Source organism: Ovis aries, chromosome 1 (genome assembly GCF_016772045.2).
Source record: "Ovis aries strain OAR_USU_Benz2616 breed Rambouillet chromosome 1, ARS-UI_Ramb_v3.0, whole genome shotgun sequence".
NCBI lineage: Eukaryota > Metazoa > Chordata > Mammalia > Artiodactyla > Bovidae > Ovis > Ovis aries.
This window is the reverse complement of record NC_056054.1, coordinates 50174268-50194050: the sequence shown is the minus strand read 5'-3', so window position 1 is coordinate 50194050 and position 19783 is coordinate 50174268. Positions and strand designations below refer to the sequence as shown.

Below are 19783 nucleotides of genomic sequence, written 5' to 3'. Positions count from 1 at the left end.
TGCCCCCAATCCCTCCCAGCATCAGAGTCTTTTCCAATGAGTCAACTCTTCGCGTGAGGTGGCCAAAGTACTGGAGTTTCAGCTTTAGCATCATTCCTTCCAAAGAAATCCCAGGGCTGATCTCCTTCAGAATGGATTGGTTGGATCTCCTTGCAGTCCAAGGGACTCACAAGAGTCTTCTCCAACACCATAGTTCAAAAGCATCAATTCTTCAGTGCTCAGCCTTCTTCACAGTCCAACTCTCACATCCATACATGACCACAGGAAAAACCATAGCCTTGACTAGATGGACCTTAGTCAGCAAAGTAAATGTCTCTGCTTTTGAATATACTGTCTAGGTTGGTCATAACTTTTCTTCCAAGGAGTAAGCGTCTTTTCATTTCATGGCTGCAGTCACCATCTTCAGTGATTTTGGAGCCCAAAAAAATAAAGTCTGACACTGTTTCCACTGTTTCCCGTCTATTTCCCATGAAGTGATGGTACCGGATGCCATGATCTTCATTTTCTGAATGTTGAGCTTTAAGCCAACTTTTTCACTCTCCTCTTTCACTTTCATCAAGAGGCTTTTTAGATCCTCTTCACTTTCTGCCAAAAGGGTGGTGTCATCTGCATATCTGAGGTTATTGATATTTCTCCCATCAATCTTGATTCCAGCTTGTGTTTCTTCCAGTCCAGTATTTCTCATGATGTACTCTGCATATAAGTTAAATAAGCAGGGTGACAATATACAGCCTTGACGGACTCCTTTTCCTATTTGGAACCAGTCTGTTGTTCCATGTCCAGTTCTAACTGTTGCTTCCTGACCTGCATACAGATTTCTCAAGAGGCAGGTCAGGTGGTCTGTATTCCCATCTCTTTCAGAATTTTCCACAGTTGATTGTGATCCACACAGTCAAAGGCTTTGGCATAGTCAATAAAGCAGAAATAGATGTTTTTCTGGAACTCTCTTGCTTTTTCCATGATCCAGCAGATGTTGGCAATTTGATCTCTGATTCCTCTACCTTTTCTAAAACCAGCTTGAACATCAGGGAGTTCACAGTTCATGTATTGCTGAAGCCTGGCTTGGAGAATTTTGAGCATTACTTTACTAGCATATGAGATCCTATCTTCTACTGTTTGTTGCCTCCAGAGTGTTTTTGATCTCATTTATTGCATTATTCATTATATATTGACTCTTATTTATTTCTTCTAGGTCCTTGTTAAACCTTTCTTGCATCTTCTCAATCCTTGTCTCCAGGCTATTTATCTGTGATTCCGTTTTGATTTCAAGATTTTACATCATTTTCACTATCATTATTTGGAATTCTTTATCAGGTAGATTCCTTATCTCCTCCTCTTTTGTTTGGTTTGGTGGGCATTTATCCTGTTCCTTTACCTGCTGGGTATTCCTCTGTCTCTTCATCTTGTTTATATTGCTGAGTTTGGGGTGGCCTTTCTCTATTCTGGCAGTTTGTGGAGTTGTCTTTATTGTGGAGTTTCCTTGCTGTGGGTGGGGTTGTACAGGTGGCTTTCAAGATTTCTTGGTTAGGAAAGCTTGTGTCGCTGTTCTGGTGGGTGGAGCTGGATTTCTTCTCTCTGGAGTGCAATGAAGTGTCCAGTAATGGGGTTATGAGATGTCAATGGTTTTGGTGTAACTTTGGGCAGCCTGTATATTGGAGCTCAGGGCTGTGTTCCTGTGTTGCTGGAGAATTTGTGTGGTATGTCTTGCTCTGGAACTCGTTGGCCCTTGGGTGGTGCTTGGTTTTAGTGTAGGTGTGGAGGCGTTTGATGAGCTCCTGTCAATTAATGTTCCCTGGAGTCAGGAGTTCTCTGGTGTTCTCAGGATTTGGACTTTAGCCTCCTGCTTCTGGTTTTCAGTCTTATTTTTACAGTAGTCTCAAGACTTCTCCTTCTATACAACACCATTGATAAAACATCTAGGTTAAAGATGAAAAGTTTCTCCATAGTGAAGGACACCCAGAGAGCTTCACAGAGTTACATGGAGAAGAGGGAGGAGGGAGCTAGAGGTGACCCGAATGAGATGAGGTGGAATCAATAGAGGAGAGAGTAAGCTAGCCAGTAATCACTTCCTTTTGTGCACCCCACAACTGGACCGCTCAGAGATGTTCATGGAGTTATACAGAGAGGAGAAGAGAGAGGAAGGAGACAGAGGTGGCCAGGAGAATAAAAGCGGGGAATCAAAAGGAGAGAGACAGATCCAACCAGTAATCAGTTCCCTAAGTGTTCTCCACCTTCTGGAACACACAGAAATTCACAGAGTTGGGTAGAGAAGAGAGGGGGTAGGGAGGAGACAGAGGCGACCTGGTGGAGAAAAAGGAGAATCAAAAGGGGGAGAGAGCAGTCAAGCCAGTAATCTCACTCCAAAGTAAAAATGGGTACTGAAGATTGGGTTCTTAAAGGTACAAAATTGATAACAAATGCCAAAAAGCAAAGATTAAAGATCTAGAGTTTGGAATTTCAAAAATACAATATTAGAGAAAAGAAGAAAAAAAGTCACAAAAATTATAATATATATATATGAAGTTTGCTTTAAAAAATAGGGTCTTTTTTTTTTTTTGCAAAGTAATAGGTTATAAAAGTGAAAATTAAAGGAGTAATAGAGGACTTAAAAATTTAAAAAATTTAAAAAAAAAAGAATGATCATAAAAATAGTAAAACTATATCTAGGACTTTCTCTGGTGTTGTTGTGGGTATTGTGGGGTCAGTTCATTTTTGGATAGTTCTTTGGTCCGGCTTATATTTCTCAAGATCTATAGGCCCCTTCCTATGTAGTCGTGCTAACAACAGGGTTTTAATCTATTGCACCTGTCCCTTCCAAGGCAGTTCCCTCTGTTTTAGCTTCTTCTGTTTGCTGGTCTCTTCAGTGTCTGATTTCCGCCCTGACACAAAGTGGGTGGTGGTGGACACTTGTTTTAGGCTCACTTGTTCAGTCGCACTGTGTGGAGGGAGGGACGCTGCAAACAAATAACATTGGCGTGTGCTAGCAGTGCCTCAGCCACACTGGGCCTGCCCCCGCTCACAGTGCATGTGCCTTCCCTGCCCACACTGCTCAGGCTCTAGGTTGCTCCACTGGGAACCATCCGAGGTCAGCCCTGGGCTGCACGCACCTCCCAGGTCTAAGCCACTCAGGTTCAGGCACTTGGGTAGTTCCCAGAGGCGCAGACTTGGTTGGGCCTGCGTTTTGTGCCCTTCCCAGGTCCGAGCAGCTCAGGTGATGAGGTGTTTGGTGAGCATGGTCTCTGCGACTTATCGCCTTCCCTGTCCCCGCCGCTCGGTTTTCTGGGTGTACAACTGGCGCACCTTCTCAAGCAGATGTTGACTGTCTAGAACCCCAAGAAGTCTAGTTAGCAAAGAAGCCTGCTGGCAGTTTGTTAGATAATGTTTCTCTGGGGCTGCGACTGCCCCCTTCCAGCTCTGGCTGCCTGTCACCGGAGGGGGATGGTCTGCAGCCGGCTAGTTATGTTCAGTCCTTTGTTCTGTGCCCCGGTCTGGCGGTGTCTTAGGGCTTTTTGTGTTGTAGCTATCCCACAGTCTGGTTTGCTAGCCCAAGTTAGTTTGCTCAGATTGCCCTCGGGGCATTCAGGCCAGATCCTTACTCTAAGCAATGCAGCCCGCGCCCCCCCCATACCCAGCCCCCGCTTGCTAGTGGTGGGTGCAGGCGTCTTTGCTGCTTCTCCGCTGGGGCAGTTACCGTTGGGCTTATAATCTGTGGGTTTTAATTATTTATTTATTTTTCCTCCCTGTTATGTTGCCCTCTGTGCTTCCAAGGCTCGCCACAGACTCAGCAGTGAGAGTGTTTCCTGGTGTTTGGAAACTTCTCTCTTTTTAAGACTCCCTTCCTGGGATGGAGCTCCATCCCTCCCTCTTTTGTCTCGTTTTGTCTTTTATATTTATTCCTACCTCCTTTTGAAGACAATGGGCTGCTTTTCTGGGTGCCTGATGTCCTCTGCCAGCATTCAGAAGTTGTTTTGTGGAATTTACTCAGCATTTAAATGTTCTTTTGATGAATTGTGGGGGAGAAAGTGGTCTCCCCATCCTATTCCTCCGCCATCTTAGGACCGCCCCCCTCTCATGAGTCTTTAAATGCAGAAGCAGAAAGTCAAGAGACTCAAAGAAGAAGGAAGATTTGACACGACATTGCTGACTTGAAAATGAGAGGAGTCATGTAGGAAGAGTGAAAAGGAAATGAATTCTTTAGCAATCTTGGAAAGAGGACCCCAAGACCTGAATGAGAACCATGGCCATGGTTAACACCTTATTAATTGTTGGGTACACCAGGATTTTAAATACATTAACTCATTTAGTCCTTCACTAAATCCTATGAGTTGAATTATTCCCTTTTAAAAGATAAAGAAAATGAGATAGAGAGAACTTAAGTAACGTTCAAAATCATGTAGTCAATAAATTGCAGACTTTCTAGACTTAGGCCTCTCTTCCACTCCCCAAATCCACATTTCTGAGTATGCCTAAATACAAATGTATGTATAATAATATATAGTTCATTTATATATTCATATACCTTTATTTCTCTTTACCTTCTATAAGTGTCTCATAATTATACCTTATTTATCTTTTTTTCAAGCATCTAGGGATAGTGGCAAACATTATAGTATATAACTCTTGAATGAATGAGTATTTATGAAATAATTCTCCTAAAGCCTATGGCATTTCTCAGGTTTGCCTACGTAATCTGGTTCACATTTCTCTAACATAGTAAGAGTTCATTGGTCTGCCGATGGCACCCCACTCCAGTACTCTTGCCTGGAAAATCCCATGGGTGGAGGAGCGTGGTAGGCTGCAGTCCATGGGGTCGTGAAGAGTCGGACACGACTGAGCGACTTCACTTTTACTTTTCACTTTCATTCATTGGAGAAGGAAATGGCAACTCACTCCAGTGTTCTTGCCTGGAGAATCCCAGGGACGGGGGAGCCTGGTGGGCTGCCGTCTATGGGGATGCACAGAGTCGGACATGACTGAAGTGACTTAGCAGCAGTAGCAGCAGCAGGGCTACCATAGCAAAATAGCACATATTCGGTTATTTAAGCAACAGAAATTTGTTTTCTCAAGTCGTGGAGAGTAGAAGTCCAAGATGAAGATGTTTTTAGGATTGGCTTCCCCTGAGGCCTTTCTCCTTGGTTTGAAGATGGCTACCTTCTCACTGTGTCCTCACATAACCTTTGTTTTATGTGTGTGTATCATTGATGTCCCCTCATGTTCTTATAAGGACACCTCTGAAAGACCTTTCTCCAAATACAGTCTCAGTCTAAGGTACTGTGGGTTAGTATTTCAACATGTGAGTTTGTGGAGTACTGTCCACAGATATAGTCCTAGATAGAGCTTGGATTTAGTGAGGCTTAAATACAAATTCTGCAAATCATGGCAGAGTCTGGTTTAGATGCCACTTTGGGAATCTAAGCCAGTGTTTTTAAGAATTCTCAGTTACAGCTAATAGAAAACTTAGAAATATTAGCCAAAGATGAATATTATTTAATGATATAATAAAATTTTATGCAGTAAGTGGAGCTTTATCTTTCTCTCATTTGTATGTATCTATTTTGAAGACATCTAATTATAGTTACAGTTTAATTGATTGTTATGGTTTTAGCTGTGTAAAAGTATCTCCTTCTGTTACCTTCCTTTGTTCTTAGGGCTCAAGAAATACATAAAAGACACTATGAAGAAAAGTTTGTTAATGATATGATTGCCTTTGAGAAAGCTTGTGAAAGACTTCAAGATGCTAGAACAAAAGCTGCAATTGTGAAAAAGAAGTTAGTCACTAAGGTTCCTGATGGAATGATAAAGTGAACTGAAGCCAGATCACATTCTGCGGTCATTTTGAATTATGGCCATTGTTTAGTTAAAGGACTTTGAAATAATACTGTGAAAGAAAAAGTACTCTATGTCACAAGATTGATTTGTAAATATATCTTCTAAAATATAAAGGATAATTAAAATGTATATCTTCTTGATCATAATTTAACTTAAATCAAGTTGACTTGGCACACCTAAAGATTCCTTATATATCTAGATACCCAGGGAACGATGAAAGCTGACTTAATTTAATTCAGGAATTATTGCAAAGCCATTACTTTTATTGTTTCATATTATGAGTTCAGCAATTTGTAATCTATTTACAGCTTCTATGGCAAACTTTGAATAGTTTTTGTGGTCCCAACTGTTGACTTTTATTGAGACACTGTGTTCATTGATCAGTTTCATAGCCTGCTTTCATATATTTAATTATATTTCATGTTTATTTTATTAAAACTTTCTTTTTTCAAAATAAAAGTTTCACCATTATATTGGTGACTTGTGTTCTTATAAGAATTCAGAAAATATAAATTGAAAAGGAAAATTAAATATTTGTAATAACTTCCTAGAAGACTGTAAGATTTTGTATATTTACTTTTGTTGTGTTAGCCTTCACTTATATAGGGAACAGAGGAGAGAGTTAAGAGAAAGGACACATATAATCAAGTAACTGTGATTATAAAGTATCCAGAAATGGTATATAATCATTTTAAGTCTATGTAATATATCAAGATTGCCAGGAGAAATATCAATAACCTCAGATATGCAGATGACACCACCCTTATGGCAGAAAGTGAAGAGGAACTAAAAAGCCTCTTGATGAAAGTGAAAGAAGAGAGTGAAAAAGTTGGCTTAAAGCTCAACATTCAGAAAATGAAGATCATGGCATCCAGTCCCATCACTTCATAGCAAATAGATGGGGAAACAGTGCAAACAGTGTCAGACTTTATATTTTTGGGCTCCAAAATCACTGCAGATAGTGACTGCAGCCATGAAATTAAAAGACACTTACTCCTTGGAAGAAAAGTTATGAGCAACCTAGATAGTGTATTGAAAAGCAGAGACATTACTTTGCCAACAAAAGTCTGTCTAGTCAAGGCTATGGTTTTTCCAGTAGTTATGTATGGATGTGAGTGTTGGACTGTGAAGAAAGCTGAGTGCCAAAGAATTGATGCGTTTGAACTGTGGTGTTGGAGAAGACTCTTGAGGGTCCCTTGGACTTCAAGGAGATCCAACCAGTCCATTCTAAAGGAGATCAGTCCTGGGTGTTCATTGGAAGGACTGATGCTAAAGCTGAAACTCCAATACTTTGGCCACCTCAGGCGAAGAATTGACTCATTGGAAAAGGCTCTGATTCTGGGAGGGATTGGGGGCAGGAGGAGAAGGGGATGACAGAGGATGAAATGGCTGGATGGCATCACCGACTCCATGGACATAAGTTTGAGTAAACTCCGGGAATTGGTGATGGACAGGGAGGCCTGGAGTGCCGTGATTCATGGGGTCTCAAAGAGTCGGACATGACTGAGCAACTGAACTGAACTGAACTGAATATATGGTATAGAATTTAAAATGTAAAGAACAATATAAAAATACATGAAAAGTCTTTGTAAAATTTTGGATGATTTTCAATAGTATTTTCAATCTAGAAAAATAAATGTCTCACTGTTATTATGACATTGTTCACTTTATGCAGTAAAGCTAATATCATTCAAAATTTCTCTTTACTGCTCATCAGTTATATATGCAGGGTTTGTGTTTCTTTTTTTAAATTCTCTAATTTTCTTAATCTATGCTAAAGTTCCAAAAATTAAGTATTTTGCAACAGCAGTTATGCATTGTGCTTCTTTGCTGGACTGCTAAAAAAATCCTAGTAGCATTTCCCTAATTTTCTGTAAAATCGTAACTTTCTATTTAAATCATGGCTCCAGCTCTCTGTTTTCTTGTTAATTTGCAGAAAGCTAATGAGCAAGTCATATTGGTATTTTTAATTATCCTTCAAAAAGAACAAAGGGGGATACTGTGATGTGGTAAAAGTATGACAGATGTAGAATTCCATAACAAATTAGATAATCTCTTTGTTACCCCATTTTTCTGTTCTGTATTTAGAAAAATACATATCTTCTGGGGACTTATTTAAAAATAATAGTTCATGTCACATAGCATTGTTATGAATTGAATGAAAAAAAAACATAAAAAGCAACTTATTGCATTCCACAGAGTAAGCACTTAATAAAGGTAAGTGTATAGTAGTGGAGGTAGGAATCTTTTCTGTGTAGTTGTAGGAGGATTTGTCAACTATGCAAGTAAGAGCTGTGAGACCCTTTATCAAGCAATGGTAGAATTTTGTATCATATATTTGAACATAATTCATTCAGTATTTACTGAATGTTTGTTACCCTTCCTATATGCTCCCATTCCATACTACAGATCTTTCATAACATTTATCACACAAGTAATCATTAACTTCCTTCATTTCCACTCAACTGTGAGCTTTTTTAAGGCAAAGACAATTTTAATCTTTTTGTTTCTATTTATTTGTAAAAATGCAGATACATATTATATTACACACAATGCTTTTTCTGTCTATAGCTCTGTTTTCCTATTTATGTGTAGTCCCAAGTCAATCTCATGACTTTTACTGCTGCTTACTATTTATATTTTGAAGAATCAAAATTCTGTGTCCCTGGGTTATATCTTAAATTTAATATAGCTCCTATATGTCCAAATGCATGCTAAATACTTCTGCTTTGAAGGCCTAAAATCTTTTGAAAATCATACATTGAAATGGAATTTATTTATTTTTTTATTTGCTTCCCTCCCTTTCCAATGTTGCTTTTCTTTTTACATGCCCAACCTCCCCTAGGTTCATAACCATCTGAAGTTTCCCATATTAAAATTTTTGAACATATCTTTGACTCTTTTTTTCTCTTACCTCACCACATCTTATTTGATCTCCAGCCCCAAAACTTTATCTGCAAGGTCTCTTTGGCAGAGACAGGCTCGCTTTTCACCAAACCCATTTTCTGTTTCTTCAGGACACAATTAGCCTACATTTTCCAGCCTCCTTACTCAGTTAATTGAAGCAAAAGGCTGAATTTTGATCAGTGGAATCTGGGGAAAAGTGATTGGCAGCCCTTCCAGGTACATACCATGCAGTAAACTCTGTGATTTTCCTCTTCTTTTGCTATCTTGGAAAACACATGTTAAAGATGGCTGAACCATAAGATGGTTCTGGTTGGGAACCAGAGTCCTGACCAAATCATGGCGGTAGGGTGAACAAGAACACACATTTTGTTCCTTGGCAAATTTTTTCACTAAAGCCAAGATAGTAAATATTTAATATTTTGTGGACCATATGATATCTGTTGCAACTGCTCAATTACATGTTGTAAAACAAAAGGAACCATAGATAAGATGAAAAACAAGTGAGTATAGTTGTGTTGCAATAAAAACTTATTTACAAAATAAGAAGTTGGTCAGATTTGGCCTATGAGTGATAGTTTTCCATAAAGAATTAGACTTGCAGTTTTTTAGACCTTATATACACAAGGATGCTAGATTCTTCTAACCCAAAACAAATGTTAGACATGACAAATTTCTCACATAAATACTTATAACATTCCTATATAAATAAGGCTACTCTAAAGCATTGTTACAGATTAAAATAAAATTGTTTACACATGGTAATAATACTGAAGTACTTCAAAATAAATCACCACTAAAACTAATATACAAACACCAGGACAAAATTTGCTTAAATAGGAAAGTGCTATACCAAAGCCAAGGTTAACAGGAAGAAATAGCGGAAGTTTATGCAAAAAAGGTGATGGAAAAAAGTGGGATTGGAGCCAAGAAGTGACATACTATGAGCCCTTTCTTTGAGTAGTGAGATACTGATAGAAGAAGAAGAGCTTTCTTTTGTCTTCTTCCCAGAGATTTCTTAACAGAAGCAGTGACCACCAAGGATTACAGGAGCAACATTTCATCTTAAAAGAAAATTAAGAGGTCAGTTAGCAACTTTTCCTTCTTTATATTTCTTAGAATCAGGAGTAAACTTGTATTTTCTGTCTGATAATCAATCCACTAGTCCAAATTGTATAGTAAGAGAGTACAATGTTTAAGGTCACCAACTTTGAAATAAAAAATATTTAAGCTTAAATCCTTTTTCATTTTATTAATTGCTTGACATAAAGTTATTGAAGCTCAGTAGAAATTTCGGTTTCTTCATAGATGAAGTATGCAAAGCATTTAGGATGTTAGTGTATCACAGTAAGCACTCAGTTTATGGTAGTGATACTTATGTACAAAGACAATAGAGATTCCATGAATTCACAAGGAATGACTCATTCTCTTGAAATTCACCTGATGTCTTTTTCAATACCTTTGTATTGTGTTTTGAAGAAAATATTTCCTAAAGTTGCACATTTATCTGCTAATAGGAGTGAGCCTTGTAATTACAGAAGCTAAAAATGCCTATCATTTGCTGGGAAGGTGAAAAGGATGAACAGAACAGAAGCAAGAGAAAGGAGCTATTATGCAGATATATGTTCTTTCACATAATCACACAAGGGCAAGCATAGACAGAGACTCAAAGTGTTCCCAGATAAATTTTATGCATATTATTTTGACTATTATTAACTACAATGATTTGTTATTGGATACACAATATTAAAAAGATGTATTTTATAATATCAATGACCTAAAATGTAAGTGAAGGGGCAGGTATAGTTTCTGTATGTTATCAAAGTTAAGCTGTTATCATGTTAACATGTTAGCATAACATATTATAACTATAATAGATTTTATGTTAACCTCATTGTAACCACAAAAGTAAAACCTGTAGTAGATACACAAAAGATTAAAATAAAGAGATCAAAGTATACCACCACAAGAAGTCATCAAATCAAAAAGGAAGACAGCAAGAGGAAAAGAAAGGAACAGAGAAATTGTGAAACAGTGAACAGTTAACAAAATGGCAATAGTAAGACCTTAACTATCAATAAGTACTTTAAATGTAGATGGATTAAATTCTCCAATGAAGAAATAGAATAACTGAATGGATTAAAAAATAATAGACTCACTTTAGCTTTAAGGATAAAGTGAAGGAATAGGAAAAGATATTATAAGTAAATGGTAATCATAGAGAGCAGAAATAGTGATATATATATACACTGTAGACTAAAAATGGTGAAAAAAGACAACAAAGTCATTAAATAATGATAAAAGATCAATTCACAACAAGATATAATGATGTTAAATATTTATCCACCTCACACTGAAGGACCTAAATGTATAAAATGCAGAACTAAAAGAAGAAATAAGCAATAGTACAATAATAGAAGACTTTAATACTTGACTCACAGCAGTGGAAAAGTTATAAGACACAATAAGAAACTATATTTGAATATTTTAGACAAAATGGACCTACCAGACATATATACAACATTCCTTTGAGTCACAGAAGAATATGCATTCTTATCCAGCATATATGGAATATTCTCCAGGATAGATCATGTGTTAGGTCACAAAACCTGTCTCAACAAATTCAAGAAGATACAAATTGTATCAAGTATCTTTTCCAAACACAATGCTACAAAACTAGACATGAATAGCAGGAGTAAAATAGAAAGTCATATTTTCCCATACCAACTAGCCAAAATGGGTAACCAATATCTCTTAGACTCTCTCACCCTCTGTCCCTCTCTGCCCCCCTCTCTCCATATATGTATGTATTGTGCATGTATGTAATATCCGTTTGACAGCTAGAGAGCTGTAAATGAAAAGAAAACTAGAAAATTAATTCTTAATAAAAAGAAGTCGTTCCTAGGTAAGCAGAAATGCCAAAATCTGGGATGGTAGGATGAAACTTGGGCTTCTCTGGCAGAGAGATTTTACTGGGGTAATTGAAAATTTATAGTTTCATAAGTTATAAATTTACAAAGATTTGTGGGCTAATGTGATGGATTACAGTCTTTAAAATCCTCAGATAGAGAACTAGTTCTTGCTAAATTTCTCCAGTGGAACTTCTGCCGAGTTTTTAGTATTTCAGGAAGTTGAAAGGCTATGATTGAAAGCAGAGAGAGAGAGAGAGCAATTTATAACCATCATGCTTAGATTCCAAAGACCTGCTAGAATGAGGAATTGGTAATATGCATAAGGTTGATTTCACCCTCAAAGCCATAGAACAAGAACCTGCTAAAGCCTCCACAGATTCCTTCATCCAACTCAATCTCTAATTGGACAAAAGTGATCAATTCCTTACTCTTAGGGTCCTGAAATGTCTTGCCCTCTTTAAGGGAAAACAAAATGTACTCTATTCTCTCAAGTTATTTTAAACACATTGTCTTATGTATAAAAAAGAAAGCTGTGAGACATATGAAACAGAAAAATATGGCCACAAGTGCCCCAGATGTTGCAATCATTAGACAAGAAATTTATGTAAAATAAGTGACATAAATATTTAAAGAAATTAGATGGAAAATCACTTAAATAGATTAAAAGATGGAAAATTTTAAGAGGGAAATAAAACATCTAAAAGAGAACCAGATCAATTTCTAGAAGTTAAAAAATGCCATATAATGACACCAGTGCAAGATGGTGGAGAAGGATGTGAGCTCATCTCCTGTGAGAGCATCAAATTGCAACTAGCTGTTGAATAACCATCAACAAGAGGACACGGGAACCCACCACAGATGATACCCCATGTCCAAAGACAAGAAGCTGCAGCAGGACAGTAAAGGTGCAATCATGATAAAATCAAATGCCATACCCACCATGTGGGTAACCTTCAAACTGGAGAACAATAACACCAAAGAAGTTTTCCCACTGTTGTGAAGGTTCTTCCCAGCCTACTGATCCAACAAAAGGACTGGGAATCCCCAGGGAATCTGATCTTGAAAGCCAGTGGGATTTAATTATAGGACTTCTACAGGACTGGGGAAAACAGACTTCGCTCTTAGAGGGAACAAAGTCTCATGTGCACTGAGACCCAAGGGAAGGGAGCAGTGACCCCACAGGAGACTGGACCAAAAATACCTGCAAGTCGAAGAGTCTCCTGTGGAGGCATGCGTCGGCAGAGGCTCACCACAGGAAGTGGGGCACTGGCAACAGCAGTCTGGGAAGGCCCTCCTTGGTGTATGCCTTGGAGGTTGTCATTAACCCTACCATAGAGCCCTTACACCCCCGGGCTGTTGACTCAGGCCACAAACTACCAGGGAGAGAGTGCAACCCCACCCATCAGCAGATAATTGAATTAAAGTTTTACTGAGCAAGGCCCTATCCACCAGAGCAAGACCCAGTTCTTCCCAAAACCAGTCCCTACCATCAGGAAACTTACACAGGCCTGTTAGCCTCCTTCATCAGAGGGCAGACAGAAGCATGAAAAACCACAGTCCCACAGGGCTAAAACAAAAACCACGTTATAGAAAGTTAATCAGGATGAAAAAGCAGAAAGTTATATCCCAGAGGAAAGGACAAGATAAACCCCCAGAACAAGTAAATGAAGTGGAGATATGTAAATCCAGGAAGCACAGAGAGTCCCAGGCATGATAAACTCAATGAGGAACACACTGAGACACATAGAAAACAAATTGACAAAAATTAAAAACAGATAAAATATTAAAGGCAATAAGGAAAAATGACAAATAACATATAGGGGGACTCCTTCCAGGCTATCAGTTGATTTCTCAACAGAAACTCTACAAGCCAGAAGGGAATGACAGGATATATTTAAAGTGATGAAACACAAACTTTAAATGATACAGTAGAACAGTTAGACCTAATTGATATCTATAGAACATTTCACCCCAAAACAATGAATTTCACCTTTTTCTCAAGTGCACACAGGAACCGTCTCCAGGATAGATCACATCCTGGGTCATAAATCTAGCCTTGGTAAATTCAAAAAAAATGAAATCATTCCAAGCATCTTTTCTGACCACAGTGCAGTAAGATTACATCTCAATTACAGGAGAAAAACTATTCCAACATATGGAGACTGAACAACATGCTGCTGAATAGCCAACAAATCACAGAAGAAATCAAAAAGAAATCAAAATATGCATAGAAACAAATGAAAATGAAAACACAACAACCCAAAACCTGTGGGACACTGTAAAAGCAGTGCTAAGGGGAAAGTTCATAGCAATACAGGCATACCTCAAGAAACAAGAAAAAAGTCAAATAAATAACCTAACTCTACACCTAAAGCAACTAGAAAAGGAAGAAATGAAGAACCCCAGGGTTAGTAGAAGGAAATAAATCTTAAAAGTTAGGGCAGAAAAAAAAAAAAAAGGGCAGAAACAAATGCAAAAGAAACAAAAGAGACCATAGCAAAAATAAACAAAGCCAAAAGCTGTTTCTTTGAAAGGACAAATAAAATTGACAAACCATTAGCCAGACTCATCAAGAAACAAAGGGAGAAAAGTCAAATCAATAAAATTAGAAATGAAAATGGAGAGATCACAACAGACAACACATAAATACAAAGGATCATAAGAGACTACTATTAGCAATTATATGCCAATAAAATGGACAACTTGGAAGAAATGGACAAATTCTTAGAAAAGTGCAACTTTCCAAAGCTGAACCAGGAAGAAATAGAAAATCTTAACAGACCCATCACAAGCACAGAAATTGAAACTGTAATCAGAAATCTTCTAGCAAACAAAAGCCCAGGTCCAGAGAGCTTCACAGCTGAATTCAACCAAAAATTTCGAGAAGAGCTAACACCTATCCTACTCAAACTCTTCCAGAAATTGCAGAGGAAGGTAAACTTCCAAACTCATTCTATGAGGCCACCATCACCCTAATACCAAAACCTGACAAAGATGCCACAAAAAAAGAAAACTACAGGCCAATATCACTGATGAACATAGATGCAAAAATCCTCAACAAAATTCTAGCAATCAGAAGCCAACAACACATTAAAAAGATCATACACCATGACCAAGTGGGCTTTATCCCAGGGATGCAAGGATTCTTTAATATCCACAAATCAATCAATATAATACACCACATAAACAAATTAAAAAATAAAAGCCATATGATTATCTCAATAGATGCAGAGAAGGCCTTTGACAAAATTCAAAATCCATTTATGATTTAAAAACTCTCCAGAAAGCAGGAATAGAAGGAACATACCTCAACATAATAAAAGCTATATATGACAAACCAACAGCAAACATCCTAAATGGTGAAAAATTGAAAGCATTTCCCCTAAAGTCAGGAATAAGACAAGGGTGCCCACTTTCACAACTACTATTCAACATAGTTTTGGAAGTTTTGGCCACAGCAATCAGAGCAGAAAAAGAAATAAAAGGAATCCAAATTGGAAAAGAAGTAAAACTCTCACTATTTGCAGATGACATGATCCTCTCCATAGAAAACCCTGAAGACTCCACCAGAAAATTACTAGAGCTAATCAATGAATATAGTAAATTTGCAGGATATAAAATCAACACACAGAAATCCCTTGCATTCCTATATACTAATAATGAGAAAATAGAAAGAGAAATTAAGGAAACAATTCCATTCACCATTGCAACGAAAATAATAAAATACTGAGGAATATATCTACTTAAAGAAACTAAAGACCTATATATGGTTTAGTTGTTAAATCGTGTCCGACTCTTGCAAGCTCGTGATATGGTTTAGTTGCTAAATCATGTCCGACTCTTGCAACCTCATGGACTGTAACCTGTAAGGCTCCCCTGTCCATGGGATTTTATAGGCAAGAATACTGCAGTGGATTGCCATTTCCTTCTCCAAAAGACCTATATCTCTCTCTTTCTAAAGACCTATATATAGAAAACTATATGACACTGTTGAAAGAAATCAAAGAGGACACTAATAGATGGAGAAATATACCATGTTCATGGATCAGAAGAATCAATATAGTGAAAATAAGCATACTACCCAAAGCAATCTATAGATCCAATGCAATCCCTATCAAGCTACCAGCAGTATTTTTCACAGAGCTAGAACAAATAATTTCACAATTTGTATGGAAATACAAAAAAAAAAAAAAAAAACCTTGAATAGTCAAAGCAATCTTGAGAAAGAAGAATGGAACTGGAGGAATCAACCTGCCTGACTTCAGGCTCTACTACAAAGCCACAGTCACCAAGACAGTATGGTACTGGCACGAAGACAGAAATATAGATCAATGGAACAAAATAGAAAGCCCAGAAATAAATCCACACACCTATGAACAGCTTATCGTTGACAAAGGAGGCAAAAATATACAATGGATTAAAGACAATCTCTTTAACAAGTGGTGCTGGAAAAACTGGTCAACTACTTGTAAGAGAATGAAACTAGAACACTTTCTAACACCATACACAAAAATAAACTCAAAATGAATTAAAGATCTAAATGTAAGACCAGAAAATTTAAAACTCCTGGAGGAGAACATAGGCAAAACACTCTGACATAAATCACAGCAGGATCCTCTATGACCCACATCCCAGAATAGTGGAAATAAAAGCAAAAATAAACAAATAGGACCTAATTAAACTTAAAAGCTTCTGCACAACAAAGGAAACTATAAGCAAGGTGGAAAGACAGCCTTCAGAATGGGAGAAAATAATAGCAAGTGAAGCAACTGACAAACAACTAATCTCAAAAATATACAAGCAACTCCTGCAGCTCAATTCCAGAAAAATAAATGACCCAATCAAAAAATGGACCAAAGAACTAAATAGACATTTCTCCAAAGAAGACATATGGATGGCTAACAAACACATGAAAAGATGCTCAACATCATTCATTATCAGAGAAATGCAAATCAAAACCACAATGAGGTACCACTTCATGCCAATCAGAATGGCTGGGATCCAAAAGTCTACAAGCAATAAATGTTGGAGAGGGTGTAGAGAAAAGGGAACCCTCTTACACTGTTGGTGGGAATGCAAACTAGGACAGCCACTGTGGAGAACAGTGTGGAGATTCCTTAAAAAACTGGAAATAGAACTGCATTATGACCCAGCAATCCCACTGCTGGGCATACACACTGAGGAAACCAGAGTTGAAAGAGACACGTGTACCCCAATGTTCATCACAGCACTGTTTATAATAGCCAGGACATGGAAGTAACCTAGATGTCTATCAGCAGACGAATGGATAAGAAAGCTGTGGTACATATGCACAATGGAGTATTACTCAGCCATTAAAAAGAATACATTTGAATCAGTTCTAATGAGGTGGATGAAACTGGAGCCTATATACAGATTGAAGTAAGCCAGAAAGTAAAACACCAATACAGCATACTAATGCATATATATGGAATTTAGAAAGATGGTAATTATAAACCTGTATGTGAGACAGCAAAAAAGACACAGATGTATAGAACAGTCTTTTGGACTCTGTGGGAGAGGGAGAAGGTGGGATGATTTGGGAGAATGGCATAGTAACATGTATAATATCATATATGAAACGAATCACCAGTCCAGATTTGATGAATGATATTGGAATATTCGGGCTGGTGCACTGGGATGACCCAGAGGGATGGTACAGGGAGGGAGGGGGGTTCAGGATGGGGAACATGTGTATACCTGTGGCGGATTCATGTTGATGTATGGCAAAACCAATACAATATTGTAAAGTAATTAACCTCCAATTAAAATAAATAAATTTATATTTTTAAAAGTGATGAAAGGGAAGAAACTGCAGTCAGCAATACTCTACCCAGCAAGACTCTCATTCGAATTTGATGGGGAAATCAAAAGCTTTCCATACAAGCAAAATTTAAGAGAACTCAGCACTGCCAAACCAGCTTTACAACAAATGCTAAAGAAAATTCTCTAGGCAGGAAACACCAGAGAAGGAAAAGACCTGCAGAAAATAAACCCAAAAGAATTAAGAAAATGATAGTAAGTTCAAATGCACCACCCAAAAGACATAGACTGGCTCAGTTCAGTCATTCTGTTGTGTCCGACTCTTTGGGACCCCATGGACTGCATGCAGCATGCCAGTCTTCCCTGTCCATCACCAGCTCCCAGAACTTGCTCAAACTCATGTCCATTGAGTCAATAATGCCATCCAACTATCTCATTCTCTGTTGTCCCCTTCTCCACCTGCCTTCAATCTTTCCAGGCATCATGGTCTTTTCCAGTAAGTCAGTTCTTCACATCAGGTGGCCAAGGTATTGGAGTTTCAGCTTCAGCATCAGTCCTTCTAATGACTATTTAGGATTGATTTCTCTTAGGATTGACTGGTTGGATCTCCTTGCAGTCCAAGGGTCTCTCAAGAGTCTTCTCTAACAGTACAGTTCAAAAGCATCAATTCTTCAGCACTCAGCTTTCTTTATGGTCCAACTCACATCCATACCTGACTACTAGAACAGTAGACTAGACAAACCTTTGTTAGCAAAGTAATGTCTCTGCTTTTTAATATGCTGTCTAGATTGGTCATAGCTTTTCTTCCAAGGAGCAAGTGTCTTTTGATTTCATGGCTGCAGTCACCATCTGCAGTGATTTTGAAGCCCAAGAAAATGAAGCCTGTCACTGTTTCCATTGTTTACCCATCTGTTTGCCATGAAGTGATGGAAACAGATGCCATGATACACTGGCTGAGTGAATGTAAATGTATGCATGGATGCACTTCCACTTACCAATCACTCTGCCTGACTCCCCAAATTGTATGTAATTATTTTACATTATTGGGTTAATCATGTTCATATTATGGTCTGCAATTGTAATTATCTTTTTTGTCTGGCTATTGATTGTGATAAATTAATAAACATCTTTTATACTGTGATTAAAAAAAAAAAAAAGGAATCAGTCTTGCAAGGGGACACCAGTTCTATCCCTGGTCTGGGATGATCCCGCATGCATCAGAGCAACTAAGTGCCTGCACCACAACTGCTGAGCCTGCACTCTAGAGCCTGAGAGTCACAGCTACTAAGCCCACATATAGCAGCTACTGAAGCCCAAGTGCCTTAGTGCCTGTGCTCTGCTACAAGAGATGCCCCAGCAACAAGAAGCCCTTGCAATGCAGTTATAGAGTAGCCCCTGCTCACCACAACTAAGACATAGCATAGCCAACATAAATAAATAAACAAATATATATATTTTTAAACTATACAATAAATTGAGAGTATACTGGAAGGGCTTAATAGCAGACTGGTCAGAGCAGAAAAAACAATTAGTAAACTTGAACAGTTTACTAATTTACTAATTTGAAGAGAAACTACTAATTTACTAATTTATTAGCAATTACTAATTTACTAATTTCAAGACAAATTGGAAATTACTCAAACTAGAGCATAATTAGAAATTATCCAAATTAGAATTTACTAATTTACTAGTTTACTAATTTCAAGAGAAATTAAAAATTACCCAAACTAGAGCATACAAAGGAGACTATATGTGTGTGTGTGTGTGTTGGTGAAATATTTGAGGCTTTGAACTGCAAGGAGATCCAACCAGTCCATTCTGAAGGAGATCAGCCCTGGGATTTCTTTGGAAGGACTGATGCTAAAGCTGAAACTCCAATACTTTGGCCACCTCATGTGAAGAGTTGACTCATTGGAAAAGACTTTGATGCTGGGAGTGGTTGAGGGCAGGAGGAGAAGGGGACGACAGAGGATGAGATGGCTGGATGGCATCGCTGACTCGATGGACGTGAATCTGAGTGAACTCTGGGAGTTGGTGATGGACAGGGAGGCCTGGCGTGCTGCGATTCATGGAGTCTCAAAGAGTTGGACATGACTGAGCTACTGAACTGAACTGAACTGAACATCTAAAAGTAATGAAGAATTCATAACAAACACCATCAAAAATAATTACTGAAAGCCATGTGTTACTGGTGTTACTAGTGTTTGTGTTACCAGTGTTAGACCCCTCCCCTGCCTTTGAATCTCAGTATTTTCAGATTGCTTTTATCTAAAATCAACAAAAAGTTTTTCTCAAACTGAAACAGTAATATTGCATATTATATATGGAAATGTAAATAATATATATATATATATATA

General features: G+C 37.9%; 1 protein-coding gene across 3 annotated transcripts in view; it reads left to right on the top strand.

The window, feature by feature from the left end:
- LRRIQ3 (leucine rich repeats and IQ motif containing 3) overlaps positions 1 to 7485 on the top strand; it is a 196866-nt gene extending 189381 nt beyond the window's left edge. For all 3 annotated transcript variants that reach the window (XM_042249812.2, XM_060400306.1, XM_004002083.6), the window contains exon 8: positions 5649 to 7485. In XM_042249812.2, coding sequence (XP_042105746.1) covers positions 5649 to 5805 — 157 coding nt within the window. In that variant the 3' untranslated portion in view covers positions 5806 to 7485. The remainder of the gene's footprint in view (positions 1 to 5648) is intronic.
- Positions 7486 to 19783: the final 12298 nt, after the last annotated feature.